Raw genomic sequence first — 24,076 nt, forward strand, 5'->3', positions numbered from 1 at the left:
CGGCGTCCTCGGCACCGCCGGCACCGCCCGGGCCCGCCATGGCGTCGGCACGGGGCGGGCAGGAGCAGCGAGGGAGGAGGGACGCAGGGAGGGACCGGCACCGCCCCCCGCACCGAGCCCGCCCCGGCCGCGGCTCTTCTGTCCCGCGGGTGCGGCAGCGTCCTCCCAGGGTGGAACGGCTCCCACCGGGTATGAAACCACCTGCCAGCTTGGCCATGCCCCCGCCCGGTGTGCGGCAGCCGCCGTCAGGCGTGCAACCCTTTGGCTGGGTGTGCGACAGCCCTTGCCAGGGGTGTGACCCACGTCCCGCCTCTGCCATGTCCCTGCCGGGTGTGCAAGTCCCGCTCCAGCCGTGCAACAGCCCGCACCAGGTGTGCAACAACTCTTGCCAGGTGTGTCACCTACCTTCCAGCTTTGCAACAACCTTCCGGCTCTGCAGGTCCTGCTCCAGCCGTGCTATAACCCTCACCACGCGTGCAGCAGCCCCTGCCAGGTGTGCAATAACCCCCCCGGAGTGCGTCCCTCTTGCTGGTGTGCGACAGCCCCTGCCAGCTGTGTGACCCCACCTCCCAGCTCTACACCCTCCCTTGGGTGTGCAACCTCTGGCCAGGTGTGCAATGCTCACCTCTGCCCCCTCCACAGGCCTTGCAAGGACCCTGCCAAGTGTCCAACAACCCCTTCCAGGTGTGCACAACCCTGGCCAGGTGTCCAACAACCCCCTTCCAGGCACACATTCCCCCGACTTCTGACAGCCCCCACGTGCCACTGGCCCTCTGTGTCACCAGCCTCGTTGTTCCCTCGTGCCTGTGGTTGTCAGGGAATTTTCCCTGTGGAAGCAGCCTCAACAGTGTCCAAGGTTGGGAAAAGGCTCCTGGATAAATCAGGGAATGCTGGTGACCAGCCAGCCTCACTTCCCAGGAAACCCCCACGAACAGAGACTCTCACAACTGCACCTTCAGCTCTCAGCAGGAAATGATTTTTAAAAAACTGTATAGAAATCATCATTCTCCATGATTCTTTGCTTCCAGAGCCCAGCATTGGCTCCACAACCCCGCTCCCATCTCCGGAATCAGCGGAACCGCCGCTCCTCCCACACATATCGCTTCCCTGCTGGAACCTTGCGGAAGAACAGGCTGTTCCCTCGGCTCATGTTGCCCTGGAAAGGGAAAACGACCATGGAGGGGCCACACGAGGTCCAGGGTGGCGCCTCCAAACCACATGGGTCTCCCACCCGGCTCCTCTCCTGTCCCCCGTGTGTCCCGGTGTATCCCAGCTTCAGCACTTACCTCCCTGTGCAGCTGGCTCCAGCAATCCAGCCAGGAAGAGTAGGTGGGTGCGTAGGGAAGGAGACCCCCGGCCAACCTGGGGAAGGGAGGAAAGACCCACCGGGAATGATTCCCTGTGGGAATCATTCCCACCCGTGGAGGTGGGACCCATTCCATCCGTGGGCTCCACACTGGGTTGAACCCCAAAATGACCCTTTCCCACTTCAGCCAAAGAGGGATCGACCCTGTGGAGTGCTGGAAGCACCTTTTCCATCTGGGAATTTTGGAAAAGTGATTCTAGGAGCTGATCCAGGGCTGGGGGATGTAGGTGTCAGTGGGATTATGGACTCACCCGCAGTTGTTCACGGCCATCAGGTTGGAGACCAGGACGAAGGGGTATGTCAGCATGCTGGCAAAGAACTGCAGGAAAAGCGGGGATCGGTGGGATGTTCCCTCTTCCCTACACCCTAGGGAGGGAGTCCACTCCTGCCACCTCCACAGGGTCACACATGTCCTCCATGGAGCACCCCTTGGCCTGTGGGCTGATCCAGCTGATCCCAGCCTGGCTCCATTCCCACCCCGGCAGCAGCAGAATTCCGGAAACACACCACTCCCTAGGGAAAGCATCCACTTCCTGCCCGTGGCTGTACTCACCCCAGTGACCGCCTGGGAGTAGCTCTTCATCTCGGTCATGGTGGAGACCTGCGAAAGGAGCGACAGCATTTGAATCCCCCAAACGGGGTCGTGGCTCCCAGAACACCCCTGGAACTGCCCCCCATCAGGTCCCAGCACCCTGGATCCCGGAGCGGAGCCTACCCCGTTCTCCAGCGCGTATGTGTTGATGAGGTAGGCCAGCATGTTACACAGCCACAGGGAGAGGATGTCCCCGAGGAGCCGCGGGATGAGGCCGCTGCAAGAGAAGAAACAGTGGGAATGTCGGCTAAGGGTTCAGATCCGGCTGTGCAGACAGCTGGGAACAGCTGGTTTGGGAAAGGGGGCGGCTGTTCCCACAGCAGCCAGGTGATGGGGGAACAGCCAACCCTGGGAGCGAGGATGCTCAGGTGAATGATCTGGAGCTGCTGGAGGGATCCAAGATACTCCCAAGAAGGGTTCGGGACTTTTGCACTGATGCCACCCCCGCCGTGCCCCTCGCTGCCTTCCCGGCACTCACGCAAAGAATCCCAGGATTCCCTCTTCCCGGTAGATTGTGGTGAAGGCGTTTAGTGTCCCGCTGGGATGGAGAGGAAGAGGAGGGATAACGTCAGTGGGATCCCAGGATCCCAAGCCCCCCAGAGCACCCAGAGCCCCCAGGCCATACCTGTACTTGGTCTCGCGGCCGATGAACTGCACCATGCAGCGTAGGGTGATCACTGCGGGGAATGACACGGGAGTGACACGGGAGCAAGAGGAGGCACCTGGCACTGCCCCCCTGGTCCCCTGGGATGGGGGAGCACCTACCATGGAAGGGGTGGGTGATGAGGGTGGCAGCGGAGCGCGCAACCATCTCTCGGGAGGTCTGGGAACAAACGGAGCGTCACCGGGAGGGGACAGGGATGTGACATCCCAGCGCCTTCCTCCTCCTCCTGCTCCTCACCTCCTTGAGCACCTGCTCCAGTGAGGACACCGGCTCCTTCTTGCTGGCTCCAGGCTGCAGGGGGAAGCAGGAGTCAGGCGGGAACAGCCCCCCAGAGAGGGGACATTGTCCCCAGCATGGGGTTGGAAGCTCCTGGCCAAGCGGAGCACTCCAGATGCAGGGCTGTCCAAGGCTGGGGGGCGTGGGGTGGTGGGTGGTTGGTTGGTAAGAGAGAAGGGAGAGAAGGAGGGGAGGAGGAAAGGATGAAGGGGTAAAAAGGAAAAAGAAGGAGGGAAGGAATGGAGAAGAGAGGATGGAGAGAAGAACAGAATGAAGGAAAAAGGAAAGGAGAGAGAGAAGAGGAGGAGGGAAAGAAGAAGAGAAGGAGAGAAAGGAGAAGGGATGAATAGAAGAACAGAGAAATGGAAAGAGAGAGGAAGGAGAAGACAGGGATGTAGGAACAGAGAGGGAAGGGAAGGGAAGGGAAGGGAAGGGAAGGGAAGGGAAGATTCCCTGCGAGAAGCACCTCTGCACCCACCTCAGCCTGCTCGGCCTCCTGGTACCGCTGTGGAGCAAACGGCAGGGTCAGCCCAGGGTCAGCACTGCGCAGGGAACCAGGGGGTCCCGGTGCCCCCCGTCCCGGCGGCAGAGCCCCCGGTTCCCGCTGCGCCCCGGGCCCGGCGCCCCGCCCGTGCCGGTACCTGCAGCACTTTGCTGTGCACCACGGTGCCGATGGCGCTGGAGCAGAGGCGGGGGGCGAGGCCTTTGAAGAGTCCCGCTCTCCCGTCCACCTTCATGATGTGCTTGGCTGGGGACAGCGGGGACCGTCAGCCCTGGGGGGACCCCACGGCGGCACCGGGACGGCACCGGGGCGGCCCCACCGGGGCGGACTCACCGTAAGAGAAGAGGCCGGGCAGCTGATATACCTGGCGGCCGAAGATGTTCCTCCCCACGGTGGGCGGCAGCGGCTCGTAGCCCACCTGCAGCGGGGACGGAAAGGCTGTACCCCCCACGCGGCCGATACCGACCCCGGTACCCCCCTCCCGACCCCGCCATCCCCGCCCTTACCTGCACCAGCACCTTCACGTACATGAGCGGCTGCGAGAGCACGGTGAGCCCCGAGCCCAGCAGCACCTGCGACGCCGCGTCCGCCATGGTGCCGCCCCGGCGTCACGGCACAGAAGGACACGGCCACGGCTGCCGCCGCTTCCGCTTCCGCCTCCACCTCCCCAGTATTTCCGGCGCTGCCGTGACGCGCTTCCGGTCTGTTGGGGGCGCTCTGGGAGCGCAACGGCTGCCATGGAAACGCCCGGCGGCGCCGCGGGGTGTTGCCATGGCAACAGGGCCTGCGGGACTGGGGGTACCCACGGGGCCTGAGGGGACACCGTAGGTACAGGGGGGACAGCGTGGGGACAGGGCTGAGGAGACACCAGGGTGGCATAGTTGAAGTGACACCACATTCCTAGAGCCCACGGTAACACCATGGTGGCCCGGGGCTGGGTGCCAGCACACTCTGGCCAGGCTGGGGGACAAGGGGACTCTGAGGGGACATCACAATAAGAACAGGCAGCACCAGGCAGGGACACGGAGTTAGCAGCATCTTTATTGCCGAGCGCAGGCGCAGCAGCGTGAGGCCACTGCAGGGACAGTGAGGGGACGCGCCTTGTCCCTGGGCCTGCGCCCACCCCGCTGCCAGGATGGCCCCGGGATCGCTCCCATGGCTGGATCCCGGGAGTAGTCACTGGTGGCACCACGGTGGCAGGGGCGCACTGGTGGCTGGCGGTGTGTCCCAGCACTTGTGCCACTGTCCAGCTGATGCCTTCCCATAGTGGCACAGTGGCCATTCCCTGCTTCAGGTGCCCTGGGAAGAGCCACTACAGAGTCGGCTCCAGGCACCTCTCCCACACTGGCACGGTGGCCATTCCCTGCTCCAGCTGCCCTGGGAAAGGTGACACTGGAGCTGGCTCTGGGCTTCTCTCCCGCTACGCCACCTCCACTCTGGACACCAGGAAGATGCCTGCGGGTCCCAGCCTGGGGGGCACAGGAGATGGGTCAGACCCACTTGAGGGGTGGGACAGCACTGGGGACAAGTGTCGCTGCAGGACTGTCCCCTCAGGGGCCAGATGGACTGTGGTGGCTCCAGGCTCACTGGGATGCTGGTGCGGCTCCGGTTTGTCCGGCGCAGGGCATTCCTTGCTCTCCGTCTCTGCAGCCACTTCCTCCTGCATGGCTCCACCTGTGCCAGGTGGTAAAGTGGCACTGGGACATCTGCACCCTTTGTCACCTTGTTCCACCCTGGCTCTGCATCCCTCCCACTTCAAAACTGGTGGCACATGGGGACTCACGGGCTGGTCAGGGCTGTGGAAGTCTTCTGGGATCCCGTCGGACACAGAGCTGTCAGAGCCGCTGGTGCTGCAGGGGGTAAGAACCACCTGCAGCCCCCAGTGGCACCACGGGCTTACACAGGGTGACAGGGGGTGACATACGTGGACTCAAGCTCTGACGGGGACACATCGCTCCAGCTGCCTCCAGATCCTGGCTCACGGCCCATCTGCCGCCGCAACAGTGCATCTGCCTCCGCCAGGCACTGCTGGAGCTGCAGGACAGCGCCAGTGTCACCACGGCCCTGCGGCACCAGGGCACCCTGGGCCAGGTCCGAGCCAAACCTTGGCAGGCGCGGGGTCACAGAAGTCGAGCAGGGTGTCACAGAGGAGTCGGCCCAGTGACTCAAGGTCCTCCACACTGAAGTGGGAGCTCCTCCCACCTGGAGGGGACAGGGAAAAGGAAACAAGGACAGCTCCCCAACCTGGAACCACCCCCCTGGCACTGTCCTCATGGCCGTGGCAGCCCCTCACCCAGCGTGGAGCCACTGAAAGCCACTTCCAGGGTGTAACTGTGGGAGACGCCCAGGCGCCACATGGAGACCCGGCCTGTCCCCTCTTTGTTCTTCTGCACCTGGAACTTGCAGCTGGCAAAGGAGAACTGGAGGGCCCCAGGGTCAGTGGGGTCCCAACCCCACAGGGACAGCTTGGGAAGTGGCACGGTGGGTGCGTTCTCACTGTCACCGCAACACATGGCTCTGAGGCATCTGTGTCCCACCTTGTCAGGGGCATTTTTGCTCAGCATCAGGGGGAACACACGCTGGTGCAGCCGTGTCCTGGAGCCATCCCCGCCGGCATCGCAGCCATACATGAAGACGTTGTTCTTCCGGCTGTGCCCATGGAAGTCGCAGTACAGCACTACCTCCCGCTCCACCAGCACCCTGCACACATCAGGATATGGCAACCAGCACCACCACAGGAGCGGCCCCGTCCCACCAGCTCCCCGCACCTGCCTCACCTCTGGACCATGGCCCGCAGGTGCCACACACCAGGGAAGGAACCAGGAAGCGCCGTGCCATAGGCTCTGTTGGGATCCCGTCCCACCAGGGAGCAGCGGGAGTTGCCCACCACCACCCCGTCGGGGTTGAGCATCGGCACCACCTTGAAGACAAAGAGGCGGCGCAGGAGCCGTGCGTCCACATGGGCGCTCAGCAGGAAATTGAGGAAACCCCTCATGGCCCAGGAGCTGCCGCTCTCGCCGGGGTGCACGCGGGCACTTGCCACCACCACCCGCTTGCCGGCCATGCTGCCGGGGCCGGTGATGGTCAGCAGGTACACGGTGTTGCCGGCCAGGCTGCGGCACAGCGCCTGCACCGCACAGTACCGTGAGCGCGCCGGGTCGGCCGCCAGCGCGCGCAGGTAGCGCTGCAGGTCTGAGTAGGTGTAGGGGTAGCAGGCGGCGAAGAAGCACGTGTCGCCATCGTGCGGGAAGCGCACCGTCCAGCTGAGCCGGAACACCGGTGGCTCCCCCGCACTGCCACGGTAGTAGCGGACATCGGTCCCAACCCGGCGCCAGCCAATGCCATGGCTCTGGGCATCCTGCTGGGAGTAGAGCAGTGGCCGCAGGCCCTGGCCGTAGAGGCTCTTGGGCTTGGCCATGTTGGCGATGGTGAAGCGGTAGAGTGGCTCCCGCCGGGTGTTTTGGACACGGAAGTAGAACCACTGGGTGTGCTTGGCCGTGTAGAGATCCGGCCGCAGTGTCAGCACGTACTCGTAGGGACCCCTGTGTGGAGGGAAGGGCCGTGCTCTGGATCTGAGCCTCACACGAGAGGCCCTGTGTCCCTTGGCCTCTCTCTTACACCTTGATGACCTTCTGGAGGTTCCCGCTCTCAAAGCGGGACTCAAAGCGCAGTGTGGTGTCCTGGGGACCCTTCAAGGGGGCTGCTGGCGAGGAGAGGGGCCCTGGGGCCCCCCCAGCCCGAGCACAGGTAAAGCAGGAGCCTTGGAGCACTGCAAGGGAAGCAGGGACAGTGGTGGGGGTCTTGGGGAGAGCGGAGGCACCCAGGGGTGCTGCTCATGCTCCAGTACCTGGGCTGGTATGGTAGACAACGGTGCCCTGCTCCTCGCCGAGGGTGTCTGGGGCCTGCTCCAGGCCCATGGGTGGGCAGAAGGGCTCTGGTTCAGGGGGGACCCACTCTGGGAGAGGGAGGGACACAGAGACAAATGCCATGGGCACAGCAGGGGTCTGGCACAGGGGTGAGGCAGGGGGACAGCTGAAGCATCTGCTCACCGATGTGCTCAATTGTCTCCTGGATGACTTCACACTCCACAGGCCAGCGGGGAGCAGGGAGGGAGAACAGAGCTTGTGATTTTCGTGGAGACCTCTGGGGCTGTGTTGAGGAGGCCGGCCTGCCCTGGTGGGGGGTCTGCTCCACCACCCTGGGGGCTGTAAGAGCACCGGGAAGGGCTGGGGGTCTCCCGTGTGGTTGGGGTAGGGGCATCCCCCAAAACCAAGGCAGGGACAGAGAAAGGCCCTCCCACCACACTCGCTGTGCTGGGAGGACAGTGCTGGGGGGCTGAAAGGGGCTACAGGGTCTCACTCACGGTTTGGCTTGTGCCCAGGACCTCGCTGCCAGTCAGGGCCGGTGTTGCCTACGGTGGATGCCTTGGGATGCTGCCCGGAAGGGTCCCCCGGGGACATGGCAGTCTCTTCCCTGCCCGTCTTCTGGTCTTAGGAAGAACAGCGCTGCAGCCAGGGGGCCGGAGGGAACACGGCCCAGGAGGGGACACCCCACCGTCCAGGCCAGGGCTCACCTCGGAAGTAGCCATAGAAGCGCAGGTGGGTGCGGATGAATCTGTCATAGGGCTTCAGGACCTGTCCCCCACCAAACCCCCCCGGAGCCCCCTCCCCTCCCTGGGCAGCGTGGCACGCTGTGGGCTCCATGGTTGCGAGAGCTCCAGGAGACCCGGAACAGCAGTGGCAGTGCCAGGGCTGGGCTGGGACGTGGTTGCTGAGCTACAGGAATAGGGCGGTCCTGGAGCAGAGCTGGGACAGGAGCCAGATGGATTTCACAGAATCATTAAGGTTGGAAAAGACCTCCAGGATCGAGCCCAACCTGTGACCAATCCCCACCTTGTCACCCAGGCCAGAGCACTGAATGCCATGTCCAGTCGTTCCTTGGACACCTCCAGGGCTTGGAGGTGCCCCTGAGCAGCCCCTTCTGATGCCTGACAAACCTTTATATGAAGAAATTCCTCCTCATGTCCAACCTCAACTTCCCCTGGCAGAACCTGAGGCTGTTTCCTCTTGTCCCCTGGGAGCAGAGTATGACACCCCCCCAGCTGCACGCTCCTGTCAGGGAGTTGTGGAGAGCCAAAAGGTCCCCTGCCAGCTCCTCCTGGTGCTCCAGACTCTTCCCCCGCTGTTCCCTTGTTTGGACAGCCCCTCAGTGTCTCTCTTGCCATGAGGGGTCCAGATCGGTCCCCAGGACTGGAGGTGGCCCAGCAGTGCCAGAACAGTGGACAGCCACTGCCCTGGGCCTGTGGCCACACCAATGCTGGGACAGCCCAGGTGCCATCGGTCTTTTGCGACCCCTGGGGACACTGGGGCTCATGTTCAGCTGCTCTCACCAGCACTCCTACGGCCTTCTCCAGCTTTCCAGCCTCTCTTCCTGCAGCCTGGAGCATTCCACAGGGTTTGTGTGATCCAAGTGTAGGACCTGGCACTTGGCCTTTCCCTCACACCTTTAGCCTCAGCCCTTCAATCCAGCCTGTCCAGCTTCCTCTGCAGAGCCTTCCTGCCCTCCACAATCCACACAAGCACCCAACTTGCACTGTGGATTACAGGGGTCTGCTGTGCTCCCCATCCCCACCTACCACCTGCCCTCAGCAAAATCAATGAGACAGCACTTCCCAAACTGCTACAATTTATTGGACAATGGTCAAAGGAACTGTACATCTGTAAAAAAAACAAAAAAACAAAAAAAACCCCCAAGAGCTGGGTGCAGCACTGTGTGCCTCACGTGTTGGAGGCCGTTTTCCTCCGCTTCAGCCGTGAGCGCCAGTCCTCTGGCAGTGCCTCGAAGTTGGCGTTCCTCTCGGCCATGCCACTGCAGGGATAAAGTGGGATGTCAGCACCCAGCTGGCCCTCCCATGGATCCCCCGCCTTTACAAGGGACCAGGAAATGTCCAGGTGCCAGCCCCCAGGGTCTGTACCTCATCAGCTGCTGCTGCTTCCACTCCTCAATGCGCCGCTGTGCTGTGGTCTCCCGGTCCTCCTCGCTGGAGCTAGAATTCTCCTCCTCATCCAGCTCCCGCTGGATACTCTGCCACTTCTTCACCAAAGATGGCATCTTCGTCTTGCCCTTCTTGCCCTGTGCCACAAAAGAACAGTGGTGAGTGTGGCTGGAAAGGGAGGAGGGGAGGAACAAGTGCCGGTGAGGGACCAGCCGTCTGGCCTACCTTGTCCTTGCGCCCCTTCCTTGGCTTCTCCTTCTCTGGTGGCGGCGGTGCCTTGGGGGTGGGCGGTGGGGGCGTCTGTGGGGGTGGTGGCGGTGGCGGCTGCTCGGCCACAGTGCCCGCGGGGGGGCAGGGCTCCCCGTGCCGGCGCTGGCTGCGCGGTGGCCGTGGCGGCCAGGCTGACAGGCGCAGCACACTCCGAGTATCCCATCACAGGTGCAGCAGGTCCCGTCACACCCAGGTAGCCGGACTGCAGCCCCAGCGCTGTGGGCTGAGGGCCAGCATGGCCCGGAGCCATGCGGAGGTTGGGGCGTCCCTGGATCTCACTCTGGAGGCGCTGGCGTGGCCTCAGGGAGGCCAAGGGCATGGCTGATGGCTGGTACTTGCCCGTGGCCATCAGGGGCTGGCTGTAGATGACGGGGCAGCTTCCAATGGTGGCCGTGCGCTGCATCAGCCCTGGGCTCATCTCCACAGCTTTCCTCTTCTGCGGCTTGGCCGAGAGCAGCGGAACTGGGCCCGGATCGACAGTGGCCTGGAAGGGAGTGCCAAGGTGAATGCTGAGCCAGGAGCACCATTACACACCTGTTTCCCAGATTCTCACACTCTGGAATCAGCAGAGACCTGGCTTCCCTGCTCACCTGGCTGCTGCTGGCAGTGGGGCGCACCAGGGACTTCAGGGGAGCATCTTCCTCTGTTCCTGGGGCAGGTGGCTCCTCGCCCCCCTCATCTTCCATCTCCACTTCCTGGATCTCCCCATCTTCTCCAGGCGGTGGGGGCGGCGGGGGAGGTGGCGGGGGCGAGTCTGGGGGGGGCGGAGGCGGCGGAGGCATTTCCAAAGGCAAGGGAGGTTGGAGGACCGGGACGGAGGACTGAAGCAGAGTCCAAAATGGAGTGAGCGGCATGAGAGACGTAGCAGGAACTTGGCCTGAGAAGGATTCTTTACAAAGGGAGCCTGAAGAATACACATTGACATGGGCTTGAACACCCCAGTCCATGCTGCTTGCTCCTGCCTGTGGTCCTGCTTAGAGGCACTGCCACCATGGACTGCCCTGCTCCCCGCCCCCTGCTTTGGGGCCACGACCCCCCAGTGCCAGCTGGGCGTACCTGTAGGGCGCTCGGCGGGCTCCTCGGTGCGCTCTCCTTTGTCTTTGGGAGGTGGCTTTGGAGGACCATCGGGTTTTCTGTCGGCGCTTCGCTGTCCCTCCTCCTCATCCTCCCCGTCGGGAAACTCCCATTGCGACTCTCCTGAGCGCTCGTTAACATAGAAATAGCGTCTATGCTCCCTAGATCACAAGAAAGAGAAGGAGGCTTCAGCTTCCCTTCTCCGCCCCCGACACTCCGAGGCGGGCCTGCCCACGACAGCAGTGCGCTCTCGCAGGGGAGACCCTCGTGCAGCGGGGCTGCCACTCTCCCACACACAACAAACAACTTTGAGGACAGAGGCAGGAGAGGCCCGAGCCGACGCGCTCAAAGCTATTTGCTATCGCTGGCTGCGGGAATGTCGCCCTGAGCCCCCCACTCCGAGGGAGGGGAGGGCCGGGAACGCCGGCGACGTCTTGCTAACATCGGGACTTTCAGCATGGCCTTGGCCGAAAGTCGCCCTCCGAGAAGAGGCACCAGGGAACAGCCCAATGGAGGGAAGCGGCTGCCCCCCTACCCCGTGGTGCGCAGAGTTTTTTATGATACTCTTGGTGTCAAACACACAGTGAATGCTAGAGAGAGGGAGCGGATCTGGGAGCTGAAAAACAAAAGAGCAAAGATTTCAAACAAAGGAAAATTAATCAAGAAAGCCAAATAGACAAAGAAATGTTTGGGTCTGACCTGCTGGCAGGAGACAGAAATCTTGTTCTTCATTCCGTCGGTGAGTTGAAGTTTGTCCTTTGGAAGAGCTGTTGGTCAGAAGAGTTGATCCAGAGATCCTGCAAAGTTCACAGAGCTCTCGCATGCGCGACCCCCCAGGCCCGCCCTCCACAGCGCTGGACACTCGCGAGAGGGACAACCAGCTCTGTCCGTCAAGGAATCGGCTCCGTCGCAAAGCACTGGGCACTCCGTTTGGATCCTCCAGTTTGGTGGCCGGCCCAAACTCTGCGAGTGCCGGACGTTTCTCTGCCTGCCCAGCACTAACAGAAGCCGCTCTCAGTCTGCCAGAGGGACGGCGCCAGCGTCGTCGGGTGGTTGATGGTCACAAATCATGTCTGAGATGTCAGAGATGAAAGGTGAGAAAGGAGGAGAGCGCGTACCTGTCCCAGTGGCAGGACCAGCCTTTAGGGGTGGCGTTTATTTCGTATTGTTTAAGCTGTTCGGCTGCGTCTTGGAGTTTGCGTTTGAGGTAGTTTCCATTGAGAGCACCTTCTCGCCAGTCTGCAATGCGGGTCTAGAGGGCAAGAACCGGGGGAAGCCGGTGAGGTGGGCTGCCAGTGGCCCCGGGGGGGATGGGACTCGAGGATCGGGAGGCTCCCTTCCGGCACGGGACGCGGGGGGGGCCAGGAGGAGGACACCCCACCTCCGCGCCAAGCCACGCTCTCCCCCCGCCGAGGAAGGGAGGGCCCTGCGCAGCGAGGCGCCACAAGGCTCACGCAGCACCGGCGCTCGGACGGCGGATTGCATCCGATCCGCTCCGGAACACAAGGCTGGAGCAAGGGGCGAAGGCTCGGTTACCTCTGTCTGCAACAGCAACATGTGGAAGTTGGAGATAGATTGTCTGTTGATGCCCAGGAACTCCAATTTACTAGTCAGAGTATTTGCCAGCTCTCCAATCTGAAACTGCCAGGAGAAAGGGCAGAGTCAAGAGCCACCCTCTGGGAGCAGCATCGGGCGGCTGCGGCCCCACGGCTCTTGGGAAACACCGCTCAGGACCACCCAAGGCCCCTCAGCCTGGCGGGACTGGGAGGTGCCGCCCTGGCCCTGTGTGCCTGTCACCCCCTCTGTTAAGCCCTGCTACATCCTGCACCCCAGGGACAGGGCAGTGTGGGTGGCTGGGTGACAGCTCCTCCACAGACTGCGCTCAACTCTGTGTGGAAGGACAGCACGGGCTTGGATTGCTCTAGTACTTTGGAGTTACAGCTCCACCGCCGCGGCAGGTATCTAATGTTTCCAAAATAAATGGGCCAGGATGTAATTCCAGGTTCTGTAAATAATCACTTCCCAGAGGAACTAGCTGGAAAGCACCAGAAAGAGATAACAGCTCTGGATTTACTCCAGAGCAGAGGCAGCAGCTACATCAAAACTCAGGTCAGCCCATGGTGACCACAGCTACTCAACGCCAGCATCCCATGGGAGTGAAACCTCCAGTCTGGGGACACAGGGATCCCTGTGTCCATCCCCCTGAAGGGGGGCACTGCATGGAAGCAGCCACAAGCCAGAAAGGAATCAGGAGCAGGAACAGGGATGCCTGCAAGTGGCATCACCACTGCTTTAAGGAGGGCTCTAAAAATGTCTATTTTTAGCTTCACTCCTCAGAAGAGGCTTCGGAATGTCCACCAAAGCCACCAAGGCAGCATCTGTCTCCAGAGAGGGGAAGGGCCAGACAAACAAGCCCTAGAGAAGCTCAAGGCAGGCATATGAATTCCCATGTTAACATGGCTCTGGAGAAGCCAGGGAACATCCCGAAACAGAGGGTGACTTGGCAATGGTGGCCTCGGCGCAGCTCCTGTAACCAGAGAGATCCCAACCCGATGAGCAAATGGTACCGGTTACCCAGGAAGCCGGCATTCCTCCAACAGCTCTAAGGGAATCCTGCATGGAAAAGCACCACACGGTCTGTCACAGCGCCCACTAGGACCGGAAGGAGGGGGGACAGCACAGGGGACCAGCGAGTCCAGTCCTGCCACAGGCTTCTCTTCTTTTAATTTAAATTAATTCATTTAAAAATCAGGTCTCAAATGGATGCTGCACTGAGGGAGGCTCAGTTTTGTTCTGAGAATGTCACATCTCAAAATCCTTTAAGGAGTTGTTTTATGGGAGAGATGTGGGATTTTTCACAAGGACAGCACCAAAGCCCTTCCCTTTCACAGCAGAAAAATTATTTAAGTGGTGGGAAATGAGGACAGGGATGGGCAACTCTCACTGCAGGTTCCACCGGGCTCCACCACGAGCTGGCAATTCCCCATCTGCCACAGGGAGGTGATGACATTTCCCAACGTCACAGAAATACTCCGGAGCCAAATTTTATGCTGCAGGAGATCTCAGGGTAACAAGTGACATGAGGACTGAAGAACAAATGGGAAAGATCTCCCCTACTGCTCTGTCACACTGCCCTAGAGCCTGGAGCTCTGCTATAGATCAGGGAATTGATCCAGTGCAGCCAAAGGAGCAAACCAAGGCTCAGAGAAGAGCTATCAGCAGGATGCTGCAGAAATCCCCAGGGCTTCCCCAGCTTGCATCTAAAAGTAATGCCGGGCAAAGGGCAGAGCGGTACCGTCAGCCTCAAGAAACGGAGAGAATACGGACGAGGTGTCTTCAGCCTGGAAACGGGACGACTGACCGGGTCAGAGACTGGAATATCGTTATTGGTGAAAACAAAGTCAAGATCAAACTGGTTGTTCTCTGTCACAACACCACCCAGGGCTCAGTCTTTGCCCCCCCCGCACCCTCCTTTCATCCAAGCTTTTGCTGCTGAATCCTACTGGAGACAGGATATTGTCCCAGTCCTGCATGGCCCTTCCTTCTCAAGCTGTTCCCATAGCCACACCGGGATCTGAGCTTTAAAAGCATCAGGTGGGCCAAATCCAGAGCCCAAAGCTCCGGTGTTCCCAGGGAAGACGTGGCTGGGGGAGCCAGCGTGTCCCTTGTCCCTGCTGGCAGCTGGAGCACCCATCACATCCCTCATCTCATGGACATGCACCTCTGCCTCTCCATACCTTTAGATCTTGATCCTCCTCTTCCATTTTTGGAGCCCCTTGTGATTTTGCTTTTTCCTGGGGCTCCTCAGATTCTGCCTCTTTGTCTGAGCTTGGATCGGTTGCTTCTGTGCTTGGGGCTGCAGAAGAAGGAAGGACAGGTCAGCCCTTGTCCCACCACCACCCTGGCAGTGCCAGCAGCTGGCTGAACACTGTGCCTGGAGCCAAAGCCAACGTGGTAAACAGTGGGAAAAGAGCTAGGACCCACCAGAGCCAGTAACAAGAGCCTGAAATTAAAAAGGAGAGCTGGTCACTGCTCTTTGTTTTGGATCCTTCCAGAAGGATAACATGGGATGGGGAGGATTGGAGCTGCTACAGTGCAAAGCAGCAATGAGGCAAGACCTGTAATATCAGGCATAAGGGAAGCAGGAAGAGACTAACCCCCAAAATCTGTCAATAACAGGTACTAGGTATTAAGTAAGTTAATTATCAAAGACTGAAGAGGTCCCCGAAAGCTGCCAAGATCAGAAGGTTTTGCCTCCAGATGATTAATTCACTATCAAAGCAACCAATTCCAAGGAGGGAAGTTTGTGACAGAATCCCACAGCCTTCTGGGGGAAGAAACCCCAATTCTCAGCATGTCCTGGCACTGGAAGCAGTGGGATGCTCAATTTAAACTGGTTATTTTGGAGTGACAGCTCGCTGTTCCCCAGGTTAAGGTGGAAACTGGTGCTGCTGGGAAGAGCTCGCTTCGGGGTTATTTGGAAAGCCCTCTGGCAAAACCATTCATTTTTCTATGCAAAAATGACATCACTGATTCAATGTCAGAGCTGTCACCCAGCTCATGCCCCTACTTGAAGCAGAGGCGCCTCAGGGCCACAAGAACCCTGGGATGGGGCAGGCACCGACTCCCACTCCAGCAGGACACAGCCTGCTCCAGGCACTTTTGTACCATTTTTCCTTGGAAAAAAAGCAGTTTCATTCAGCTTTCTGTGCTGCAGGCAAACAAATCTTGTGCTGGGAAGGGACTGGCACATCCAGAGGAAAACAGATTTAGGTGGGACCTTCTTGCTCCCCACAATGCCCTGAGAGTGGAGTCAGGCTCTGCTCCCAGGGAACAAGAGATAGGACAAGAAGAAACAGCCTTAAGTTGTGCCAGGGGAGGTTTAAGTTGGATATTGAGAAAAATTTCTTAACAGAAAGGGCTGTCCAGCCCTGGCACAGGCTGCCCAGAGCTGTGGTGGAGTACCCATCCCTGGAGGGATTTAAAAGCCACATGGATGTGTCACTTGGGGACATATGTTAGTGGTGGCCTTGGCAGTGCTGAGGGAACAGCTGGACTCCACGACCTCAGAGGGCATTTCCAACCTGAATGATTCCACGATTCTACAACCTGGGAGTCCCAGAGCTGCTGGGCAGAGAGTGTTCCTTAAAATTCTATGGCTGCTGCATTTTGGGAAGCACAGCTCTGGGGGGGGTCCAACAGGAACACAGGGGGCAGTTGTGTATGACTGATACGTCCACACACACCCGGAGCTGACCCCGCCCCATAGGAACTGGAGCTGCCTTGCCACAAGGGCTGGAGTTACATTACCTACACACTGAGTGTGGGGCCCTGGAGTGGCTCCAGGGACACTTTGGCTGTCTGGAATTTGACACCAGGGGCATCTCAAAAACTGAAATTTAGAAGTGGAAGGTGACAGTTCCCGGTGTGCTGCAGGCTGGGTTTGTGATGTTGGGAGGAATGGGAAGGCAATGGCATGTGAGGCAGCTGTTATCTGCATCCCTTCTCCCAAGGAACCACTGAATAGGGCACTCTCCTCCTTATGTGGGTAATTAGGATAGAGAACCAGTGGCAGAGGAGCAGCTTATCCCAGTGAGGCTGGGCTGTGACACAGGCACCCCTGAGCCTGTCCCCACCCGGCACACGTACCTCACGGCCCTTCCCGGCTCCGCTCTGTGGGTCTTCAGGGAAAGGAGACCCCCTGCTCCTCCCTCCGAAGGGAGCCTTTCCAATTACCTGCTTCTCCTGCTTCCGGGCTCTCCCGGCCCGTTTTGCTGGAGCCTCGACTGGCAGACTCGGGGCTGGCAGCTCCCACAAACAGTTTCCATTTCCCTCGCTTGGAGGCCAGCCTGCGGGATGCATCCTGCGAGGCCGACTGGCTCCCATCGGAGAGCGGGCTGGAGCCTGAAACGCTGCCATCGCCTTCCTCCAAGGCACGCAGCTCTGCCTGCCAAGACATGACATCCCAGTTTATTCCCAGCAATGCTGTGGCTGCATGTGTGGCCCTGTTTCCAGGACAAACGTCTCCCCTTACTTTTTTCCTCTCCAGCACCATCTCCAGCTCGAGCGTGTCCTGCTCCTCCTCCTCCTCTGCGCTCTCCCCCGACTGCACCACGCTGCACAGATCTTCCTGCCCTGTGTCTTCCAGGGGGTCCCTGCTGGGCTCTGGCTCTTCAGGGGCAGCTGGCGCCTCTTCCACTTTTGCCTCCTCTTCCAGAGGTGGCTCAACCTCCTCTTTGCAGATCACTTTCCTCCTCCAGCGCTCCTCTTCCTCCTTCACCACATCAGGCAGGAGCGGGGCCAGGAGGGCCGCAGCCACTCCCTTCCTCTCTTCCTCGCTGTTGGAGAGGGCCTGCACTCCTTCGTTCACTTCCTGTGGGATGAGCTCTGTATGAGCTTTCTGGCAGCTGCCAGGGAAAGAGCCCATGCTGCCACACCCTTCCTAGGGCTGCAAGTGGAGCAGAGCATCCCACCTGCTTCCAAGGAAGCCCAAGGACATGCCTGCAATCCCCATGGCAGCCAGAACACACATGACTGACCTTCTTCACCTCCCGTTTGCCGAGGCCAGTCCCACGGCCAGTGCTGCCAGAGGTCCCCTTCTCCTGAGGGAATGGCTCTGTGGCCGCCATGAAGCTGCCATTGGTGCCTGCCACGGTGCTGCTGAGGAAGAGGAGCGGGAATGAAGGGCAGGATTGGAACAACATCCCACAAGGCAACAACCTGAAGGTCTCTCCCACCTGTGCTGGTAGTGCTGCAGGCCCTGGACCTGCGTCGCCAAGTACTGTGGCAGCTCCCAGGTCACCTCGTTGCTCTGGGTGTTCCAATAGTAGTAGCAGCCGGTGTTCTCATCCCACACCTCCTGCCAGTCACCCATCTCCAGCTCTCCCACTGCCGGGGAAACGACAGCCCGTTACTCCCTCTCCCTGGTGACACCCCTTTGTCAGCACCCCCTCTGGAGACAGGAATGGCCTCACCTCCGGCCAGCGAGCACTGGGTGTCGTACTGCCATTCCGGGGCTGGCGCCGAGCCCATGCCATTGGCTGTGCCCGAGGATGAGCCTGTGCCTGAATCCTTCGGCTCCGGGCGGGGAGGCATAGGGGGTGGCACAGAGGAGGAGGAAGAGGAGGCAGCAGTGGGCTCAGCGGGCTGTGGAGGGGCTGTGATGGCATCGATCTCCTGTAAAAACAGCATCCCACCATGAGCTTCAAATCCCAAGCCAAATCAAAGCACTTACTGGATGTAGACAATGTCTTGGACCATGAAAATCCCTCCCTCCCCTTGCCCTTGCCAGAGTGGCACTCACAGCCAGGAAGTTTGCCAGGGTGCTGTCGATGTCAGTAGAATTGCTGCCATTGGCATCCGTGGAACGGGCCGGCTTCTCTGGGGTCTCGCCCTCCTCATCATCGCTGTCGGCATAGGCACCCAGCAGGCACAAACCTCCTGGAGAAGGGAGAGTGAACCCTCAGGGGAATTCTGTTGTCACAGGGCATTGGATCCGACCCCCCCACCCTCCACTCCAGTGGTGCCACTGTCATCCCAGGGGGAACAGCCCCTGTATACGTGCCAGGGTCAGCTTGGGAGAAATCAGTACAAGAAAGAGTAAGAAAATGCATTTAAAGATGAGCAATTGTCTCTTGGGAAATAACAGCACAATTAAAATAATTAAAATGGAAACAACTCCAGCCCCAAAGTGAATTACTTAGGAAAGCATTAACTCTCTTCCCTTAAAAATAATAGTTAAAAGTGGATAATTACCCTGTGTTAAAAATAGGGGGTTATGGAGAGGGAAACAAACACAGTCCCACCAAAACCCTTTCGTTTAGGACAAAACCCACCACTCTTAGAACCACAAAACCCACACTCAGCACCTCCAAAAACTATTTGGAACCTCACAGCCCACCACTTTTAGGACCAGAACTACCTCATATTTAGGACCAATACCCCATATATATGACCAAAAAAACACACAAAGGACCAAACTCCTACATTTGGGTCACGTTTTAGACCCAAAAAATGATATCTGAGAATCAACCCTCCAAATTTCAGACAAAAACCCCCATTTAGAACCAGAACTCCCCTATTTTTTTATCATTATTGTGCATCGGGGGCCGCTCCACCACTAAATCCTGAGAATCTCCCCGTAGATTTTAGGGGGGATGTAATCCCGCGTCTCACCCCAGGGCGCTCCCTTACCTGTGGCCTTGACCGCGGCGGGAGCGGGAGGCGGCGGATTGGGCGGGTTGCGGAGCGGCTCCGCCACCGTCTCGGGCTCATCTGCGGGACAGAAGCGTCAATTACGGCGGGCTCAGGCTGGTGGGATCGGGGGGGAGGGCGGATCAGGGCCCCCGGTCCCGCTAGGCCGCGCTAGGCCGCACTAGGCCGCGCCCCGCCAACAAAGCGCCCCCCGCTTCCACCCGCCTTCGTCGCCTTACCCGGTTCGGAGCCCGAGTCGCGCCCCTCGCCCGCGGGTCCCGCCGCCTCGTCGCGGCGCGGCGCGGGCGGGGAGAGCTGCAGGATGGGCCGGCGCCCGGGCGCGGCCCGCGCCTTCTTCCCCATGGCGGCGGCTGCGCCTCAGGGCTGTGGCCGCGCGCGCCGCGCGCAGGGGGCGGGGCGATGACGCCACCGGGGCGGGGCCTGCGCGAGACGCGCCCCCAGGAGCGGGACCGCGGGCGCGCGCTCCCTATGGATGCGGACGAGCAAGAGGTTACGGCGCCGTGCGGACCTGCGGCTCCATCCTCCCCTATAGCATGGTCCTGCCCCTTGATCCTAGAACCCCATCCTATCCCAGAGCCCCGTCCTGCCCTGCAGCCCTGTGCTGCCCTCCAGGGTTGTGGTCCCATGCTACGCTACAGCACGATCCTATAGTTCTTCCTGGGGGCCATAGCCCCTTATTATCCTATACCCTCTGCCCCTGAACCTCACACCTGAGCCATATCCATTGGGGATATAGCTCCATCCTTCCCCCTACAGCTCCATCCTGCCCTATATCCCAGCCCTAGGGCAAGGGCGGTATGGGGATGATCCTGGGAGAGGAGCCCCACAGTCCCTGCTTTTCCCACCATATCCTTATGCACACTGCAAATAACGCTTCCATTTTATTAAAGTTGATCAAAAAAACATACCAATAAATAAAAGAAATTCTCAACAGTTCCACGTCTGGAGGAGGCGGAGAGCAAGGGGGTGCCATGGCCACATGCCCCAGCTCTGTTGCTCACCCACTGCTGGCAAAAGAGACAGTGAGGGGACACACCCATTGGGCACTCCACCTCCCCGAACCAGCTCCTTATGGCAAAATCAGCACCGCAGGGTGGCATAGTGACGCTCCAGGGGAAGTCACCTGGACTAGGGCCGGCAGTGCAGGTGCTCCATGGTGGCCACGCTGACCTTCTGCTGGTAGTCCTCCATCCTGTCATTCAGCTTCTCATAGAGCTGGGAGAGGCAGGAGTCGTGAGGGATCCCATCCCATCCCACTGCCCATCCCACCCTGTCCCCGGTGTTTGGGAGCTCGGTACCCACCACAATGCTGTTCTCGCTTGCGCTGCTCTCCCGCAGCGCCTGCAGCAGCTGGTCAATGGCAGTGTAGGGAAGCCACATCGTGGGGGACGTTGGGGACAGAGGGACCTGGAAGGGACAGGAACCCTCACATCATGTCCCCAAGGAACATTCTGCCACATCCCAATGCCAGGTGAGCTCACCTCAATCCCAAAATACTTGTGCCCTTTGCCCAGCACAGCATCCACATACTCCAGGACCAAATCCACGGCCTCCTCCAGCAGATCATAGTTCAGGTATAGGCGCAGCAGCTCGGCAGCATCCACTTCCTGCCAGAAAGAGGGAAATTCAGCCAGGATGAAGAGGGAACATGACCAGGACTGGGACCATGCTGAGAGGAACCTGCTCTGAGCCTTGGTACTGGGCATGGAGCACCTGGCAGGTGTCCATTGGAGTGAGGGTGATCTGGCAGCTCTGGGACAGACGGAATTTTGGTGGTTTTGAGGACAGCTGTCTCCCTGTTCTCACCTTGTAGCTGTTAATGAGCCAGTTGGGCAGAGGTATCCCATGTGCCAGGAGCTTGTTGATGACGCAGCGATGGTACAGGCTGTTCTGGGATGGGTAACGCTCCAAGTAGGATGACAGCAGCCTCCAGGCTTCATCTGTGGCACTGCGAGTAAACGATTCCCCATGGAACATGTGCCAGCAGCTCCTGTCCCTGTCTGTGAGGCCACGGTGACATGGGGACAGGGTGGAAGCACAGCTCTCCCCACATCCCAGGTCTACAGCTCTGGCCTTAGGTGTTTTAAGGACCTGTGACCCTCTGGATTCCCACAGAGCTCCTGTCTCCAGTTTCTCCTGCTCCTGAACTGTGGAGATAGACTTACCTGGACTCCTTGGTGGTGACCAGGGCTGAGAGCTGGTTGGCTGCCAGCCAGTCCCAGGCCTTTGCCTGTGCTGCTTCCCCTCCCAGCTGGAGCTTGATGCACCTGCACGACCAAAAGCCATGGGAAGGTGGGTCCCTCAAGAGCCCAGCCCCTTCCCACCAGCATCAAAGCCACTCCTTGTAGGACTATTCCCAAGGAACAGCCTGGCTGGACCGGCATGAAAAGGAGGCTCTTGGGCAAGTTCCACCCCGGAGCCCCTGCATCCCTCCAGCCCTGTGTCCCCTGAGGTGGGAGGGCACCCAGACGTACTTGAAGGTGAGGCCCTCAAAGATGGGTGTCAAAGGCAGCTTGAAGGTTTGGCACAGGGTGATGGCCGAATCGAAGAGCCCGGCCCGAACCAGCAGAGACACCGTTTCCTCGGGCGTGGAGTTTCCTGAAGGAGATGAAGAGCAGGTAAAGCCTCTCCCAGTAACAGCCCAGTGCTCGCTGGGGCGTCGCCCTGTGTTACTCATTGAGAGATGCAGCAGCAGGGCGCCAACAGCCTCCAACACCCCGCAGCAGTACTCCTCAGTCCACGGCTGGAGGCTCTCCTGGCCTCCGGAGCATCTCATGAGCCCAGGAGTTATCCCTGAAGGGACTGGACAGAGCAGCTGTGACCCACAGAGCTGTCCCTGATGGGGCACCAGCCGGAGAGAGACTGGAGAGGAACACAGGTAGCAGTACATGATAGGCAAATGCTGCTACTGTTCAGAATCACGCAATTGTTAAGGTTGGAAAAAGATCCCCAAGATCATTGAGGTTAGGGAGGGGACAGCCTCATCACAGGTCTGTATCCAAGCAAACAAGGCATCAGCTCAGCTCTGCCAGCACAGAAACTGTGGCACTTGGCTCCCTGCATCGGCACTCTGCCCTCAAAGCAGCTGTTCCATCCTTTCCCTGCAATCCCTCGCTGGGAAGTCACCTCCTCCTGACATTTAGAGGGGAAAGATGTGGATGTGTTGTGTAACTTGTACCAGAGATACTAAAAGGCTCCAGGAGGAAGAGCTGTCCCTTCCTCCTCCCCAAAACGAAACAACTTTGACAGCTTTTTAACATCGTTCCATGAAGCAGGATTGTCCAGGAAAATAAATTATTCATCCATTAGAAAGGTTGGATTTGATGATCTTGGAGGTCTTTTCCCAACCTTAATAATTCTATGCTTCCACGATTTCCAAAATGCTTTCTTTTGTCCAAGCTTAGAAGCTCATCCCACCCCCACTGCAGACCACCACACCTTGGAAAAGCCAAAAAAAGGTGGAAAACTTGAAATTGGTTCTCCTGATGTGCATCTCAGAACCTGCTGAAGTCGGTGGCTGGATTTCATGGCAGGGATGGGAATTTGAAGGTCCCTGGCAGCTTCTGGGTTTGCCTCTGGGGCAGGACAGAGTGGCTGAACCGCCCTCACCTGCCACAGCTGCTGCTGACACGTCGTGTTCCACGAGGGTCAGCCGGATCCGCGCCAGCAGACATTCTCTCTCCAAATCCTCCAGCTCCAGGATCTCGATCTGGCGAGTGGCTGGAACAGATGGATACTGGGCTCTCAGTATTTCAAAAACAGCTCTTTGGGCACTATGCAGAATGTCATGGAATCACAGAATGGTTTGGGCTGGAAGGGAAACTCATCCACTTCCATGGGCAGGGACACTGTCCACTAGACCAGGTTGCTCCAAGCCCCATCCAACCTGACCTTGGACACTGCCAGGGATGGGGCAGCCACAGCTTCTCTGGGCAACCTGTGCCAGGGCCTCCCCACCCTCACAGGGAAGAATTTCTTCCCAACATTCCATCTACTCCTGCCCTCTGCCAGTGTGAAGCCATTCCCGCTTGTCCTGGCACTCCATCCCTTGTCCAAGGCCCCTCTCCAGCTCTTTTGGAGCCCCTTTAGACACTGAAGAGGCTCCGAGGTCTCCCTGGAGCCCTTGTAAAAGCATCTCCACACCCCTCTCCCATCCTAAGAGGATTTGTAGCCCAAAAAGCACCAAAGGAATGATCAGGATTTGCTGACCCTTCCCTGCTCCCTGGACTGTGCTTATGTCCTTGATACCATCCTCCCATTCCTCCTCCTCCAGATGTTAGATAATATTTGGGAACAGCTGCTGCTTTGCCTGCCAGGCACATGCCACAAAAAAAACTCTTCAGAAAAAGCAGGTTTAAAAATACCTGACCTTAAATTTTCCTACTGGAACGCTGAGGATAACCTGATCCCACATCCTGGGCTGTGGCAAACACCAGCAGAGCTTATTCCTGACAGGATTTCCAAGGGCACAAGCAGCCTTGAACAATTAAAAATTGCCTCAAAAAGCTGGTTTTAAATTACAAGTTACTTCCACTGAAAAAAAGTGCTGTCAAGGCATCAAGCTGTTAGGAGCAGGCACAGGAGCTCCTTGGGGAATAGCTGTTCCCCTGGGGAAATTGCTGTATTCCTTGGGGAATAGTGGCAGCATGTTGCAACTGGGAGACACTGGGAGAGTTAATGACCTTAAAATCCCACAAGTTATTGATCTGGTGGAGGCAGGAACTGCCCTGAGCCATCTCCCAGCTTACGTGGGAGCTGCAGACAGGCTGTGGAATCTCCAGAGGCATGGGAAGGACCATGACTGGACACTTACTGGGAACAGCCATGCACTCCCCATCGTGGCTTCTCTTCGGGGACGCTCCTGGGCGCTCGTACTTGCAGGAAAAATCAGAAAGAGGATTTATACCCACTTGGTTTCTGGAAGATAAATCACTGATAGGATAAGTCCCAACGAGAGCTCTCCATTTCAAGCCTTGATTTGGACCACGGAAGCCGTGCAGTCCCTTGGGAACTCAGGTTACTTTATCCCTGGCTATCAGGAGCATCACAATCAGGTGACCAGGCTGCAGCCACCACCCCCCCCGAGTCCTGACTGGGATTTGAAACACAACCCCTGTTACACT

At 59.0% G+C, this 24,076-nt stretch overlaps 4 protein-coding genes across 4 annotated transcripts; all 4 read right to left on the reverse strand.

The window, feature by feature from the left end:
- Positions 1 to 954: 954 nt before the first annotated feature.
- LOC121673515 (mitochondrial carrier homolog 2-like) lies at positions 955 to 4,084 on the reverse strand. The gene is made up of 13 exons (XM_042046869.1): positions 3,907 to 4,084; positions 3,734 to 3,818; positions 3,540 to 3,646; positions 3,377 to 3,403; positions 2,860 to 2,913; positions 2,724 to 2,781; positions 2,584 to 2,635; positions 2,437 to 2,496; positions 2,082 to 2,175; positions 1,920 to 1,967; positions 1,618 to 1,685; positions 1,287 to 1,362; positions 955 to 1,156 (listed from the first exon to the last, which is right to left on the reverse strand). Exons 1-13 carry the CDS (start codon positions 3,991 to 3,993, stop codon positions 1,070 to 1,072), a joined length of 903 nt encoding a protein of 300 aa, XP_041902803.1. The 5' UTR covers positions 3,994 to 4,084; the 3' UTR covers positions 955 to 1,069.
- Positions 4,085 to 4,421: 337 nt separating this feature from the next.
- LOC121673512 (cytosolic carboxypeptidase 2-like) lies at positions 4,422 to 8,056 on the reverse strand. Its single transcript, XM_042046865.1, has 13 exons — positions 7,974 to 8,056; positions 7,764 to 7,889; positions 7,450 to 7,605; positions 7,248 to 7,355; positions 7,019 to 7,169; positions 6,178 to 6,942; positions 5,938 to 6,100; positions 5,694 to 5,820; positions 5,505 to 5,602; positions 5,325 to 5,434; positions 5,184 to 5,250; positions 4,988 to 5,074; positions 4,422 to 4,869 (listed from the first exon to the last, which is right to left on the reverse strand). Exons 2-13 carry the CDS (start codon positions 7,858 to 7,860, stop codon positions 4,441 to 4,443), a joined length of 2,358 nt encoding a protein of 785 aa, XP_041902799.1. The 5' UTR covers positions 7,861 to 7,889; positions 7,974 to 8,056; the 3' UTR covers positions 4,422 to 4,440.
- A 1,012-nt stretch (positions 8,057 to 9,068) lies between these two features.
- On the reverse strand, positions 9,069 to 19,310 carry LOC121673514 (formin-binding protein 4-like). Its single transcript, XM_042046868.1, is given in 17 exon segments — positions 9,069 to 9,268; positions 9,375 to 9,532; positions 9,621 to 9,743; positions 9,745 to 10,149; positions 10,256 to 10,569; positions 10,722 to 10,900; positions 11,858 to 11,991; positions 12,276 to 12,380; positions 14,477 to 14,595; positions 16,476 to 16,686; positions 16,774 to 17,112; positions 17,279 to 17,396; positions 17,477 to 17,627; positions 17,714 to 17,915; positions 18,043 to 18,179; positions 18,933 to 19,013; positions 19,172 to 19,310. Coding segments are annotated over 17 exon segments (2,991 nt in total). The 5' UTR covers positions 19,296 to 19,310; the 3' UTR covers positions 9,069 to 9,177.
- Positions 19,311 to 19,821: 511 nt separating this feature from the next.
- LOC121673513 (nuclear pore complex protein Nup160-like) lies at positions 19,822 to 24,015 on the reverse strand. The gene is made up of 8 exons (XM_042046866.1): positions 23,767 to 24,015; positions 22,563 to 22,673; positions 21,428 to 21,551; positions 21,119 to 21,220; positions 20,760 to 20,901; positions 20,435 to 20,560; positions 20,256 to 20,360; positions 19,822 to 20,168 (listed from the first exon to the last, which is right to left on the reverse strand). The coding sequence occupies exons 1-8, from the start codon at positions 23,777 to 23,779 to the stop codon at positions 20,082 to 20,084; spliced, it is 810 nt and encodes a 269-aa protein (XP_041902800.1). The 5' UTR covers positions 23,780 to 24,015; the 3' UTR covers positions 19,822 to 20,081.
- Positions 24,016 to 24,076: the final 61 nt, after the last annotated feature.

Source organism: Corvus kubaryi, unplaced genomic scaffold (genome assembly GCF_017639235.1).
Source record: "Corvus kubaryi isolate FWS band 111438036 unplaced genomic scaffold, C.kubaryi_AGA036_p1.0 65474, whole genome shotgun sequence".
In the NCBI taxonomy this organism is placed as follows: domain Eukaryota; kingdom Metazoa; phylum Chordata; class Aves; order Passeriformes; family Corvidae; genus Corvus; species Corvus kubaryi.

Bases quoted from the DNA above. Each gene is read 5' to 3' on its own strand.
- LOC121673512 (XM_042046865.1), bottom strand. From the start codon at position 7,860: ATGTCCCCGGGGGACCCTTCCGGGCAGCATCCCAAGGCATCCACCGTA. The intron at 5,435-5,504 runs GTTTGGCTCGGA...GCTGTCCTGCAG, and splicing joins GTGACCCCGCGCCTGCCAAG to CTCCAGCAGTGCCTGGCGGA. The intron at 5,251-5,324 runs GTATGTCACCCC...TACCCCCTGCAG, and splicing joins CCGTCAGAGCTTGAGTCCAC to CACCAGCGGCTCTGACAGCT.
- LOC121673513 (XM_042046866.1), bottom strand. The intron at 21,221-21,427 runs GTACGTCTGGGT...TTGGTCGTGCAG, and splicing joins TTTGAGGGCCTCACCTTCAA to GTGCATCAAGCTCCAGCTGG. The intron at 20,361-20,434 runs GTGAGCTCACCT...TGTCCCTTCCAG, and splicing joins ACAAGTATTTTGGGATTGAG to GTCCCTCTGTCCCCAACGTC.
- LOC121673515 (XM_042046869.1), bottom strand. From the start codon at position 3,993: ATGGCGGACGCGGCGTCGCAGGTGCTGCTGGGCTCGGGGCTCACCGTG. The intron at 2,782-2,859 runs GTGAGGAGCAGG...GTTTGTTCCCAG, and splicing joins TGGAGCAGGTGCTCAAGGAG to ACCTCCCGAGAGATGGTTGC. The intron at 1,157-1,286 runs GTAAGTGCTGAA...TTCCCTTTCCAG, and splicing joins GGAGCCAGCTGCACAGGGAG to GGCAACATGAGCCGAGGGAA.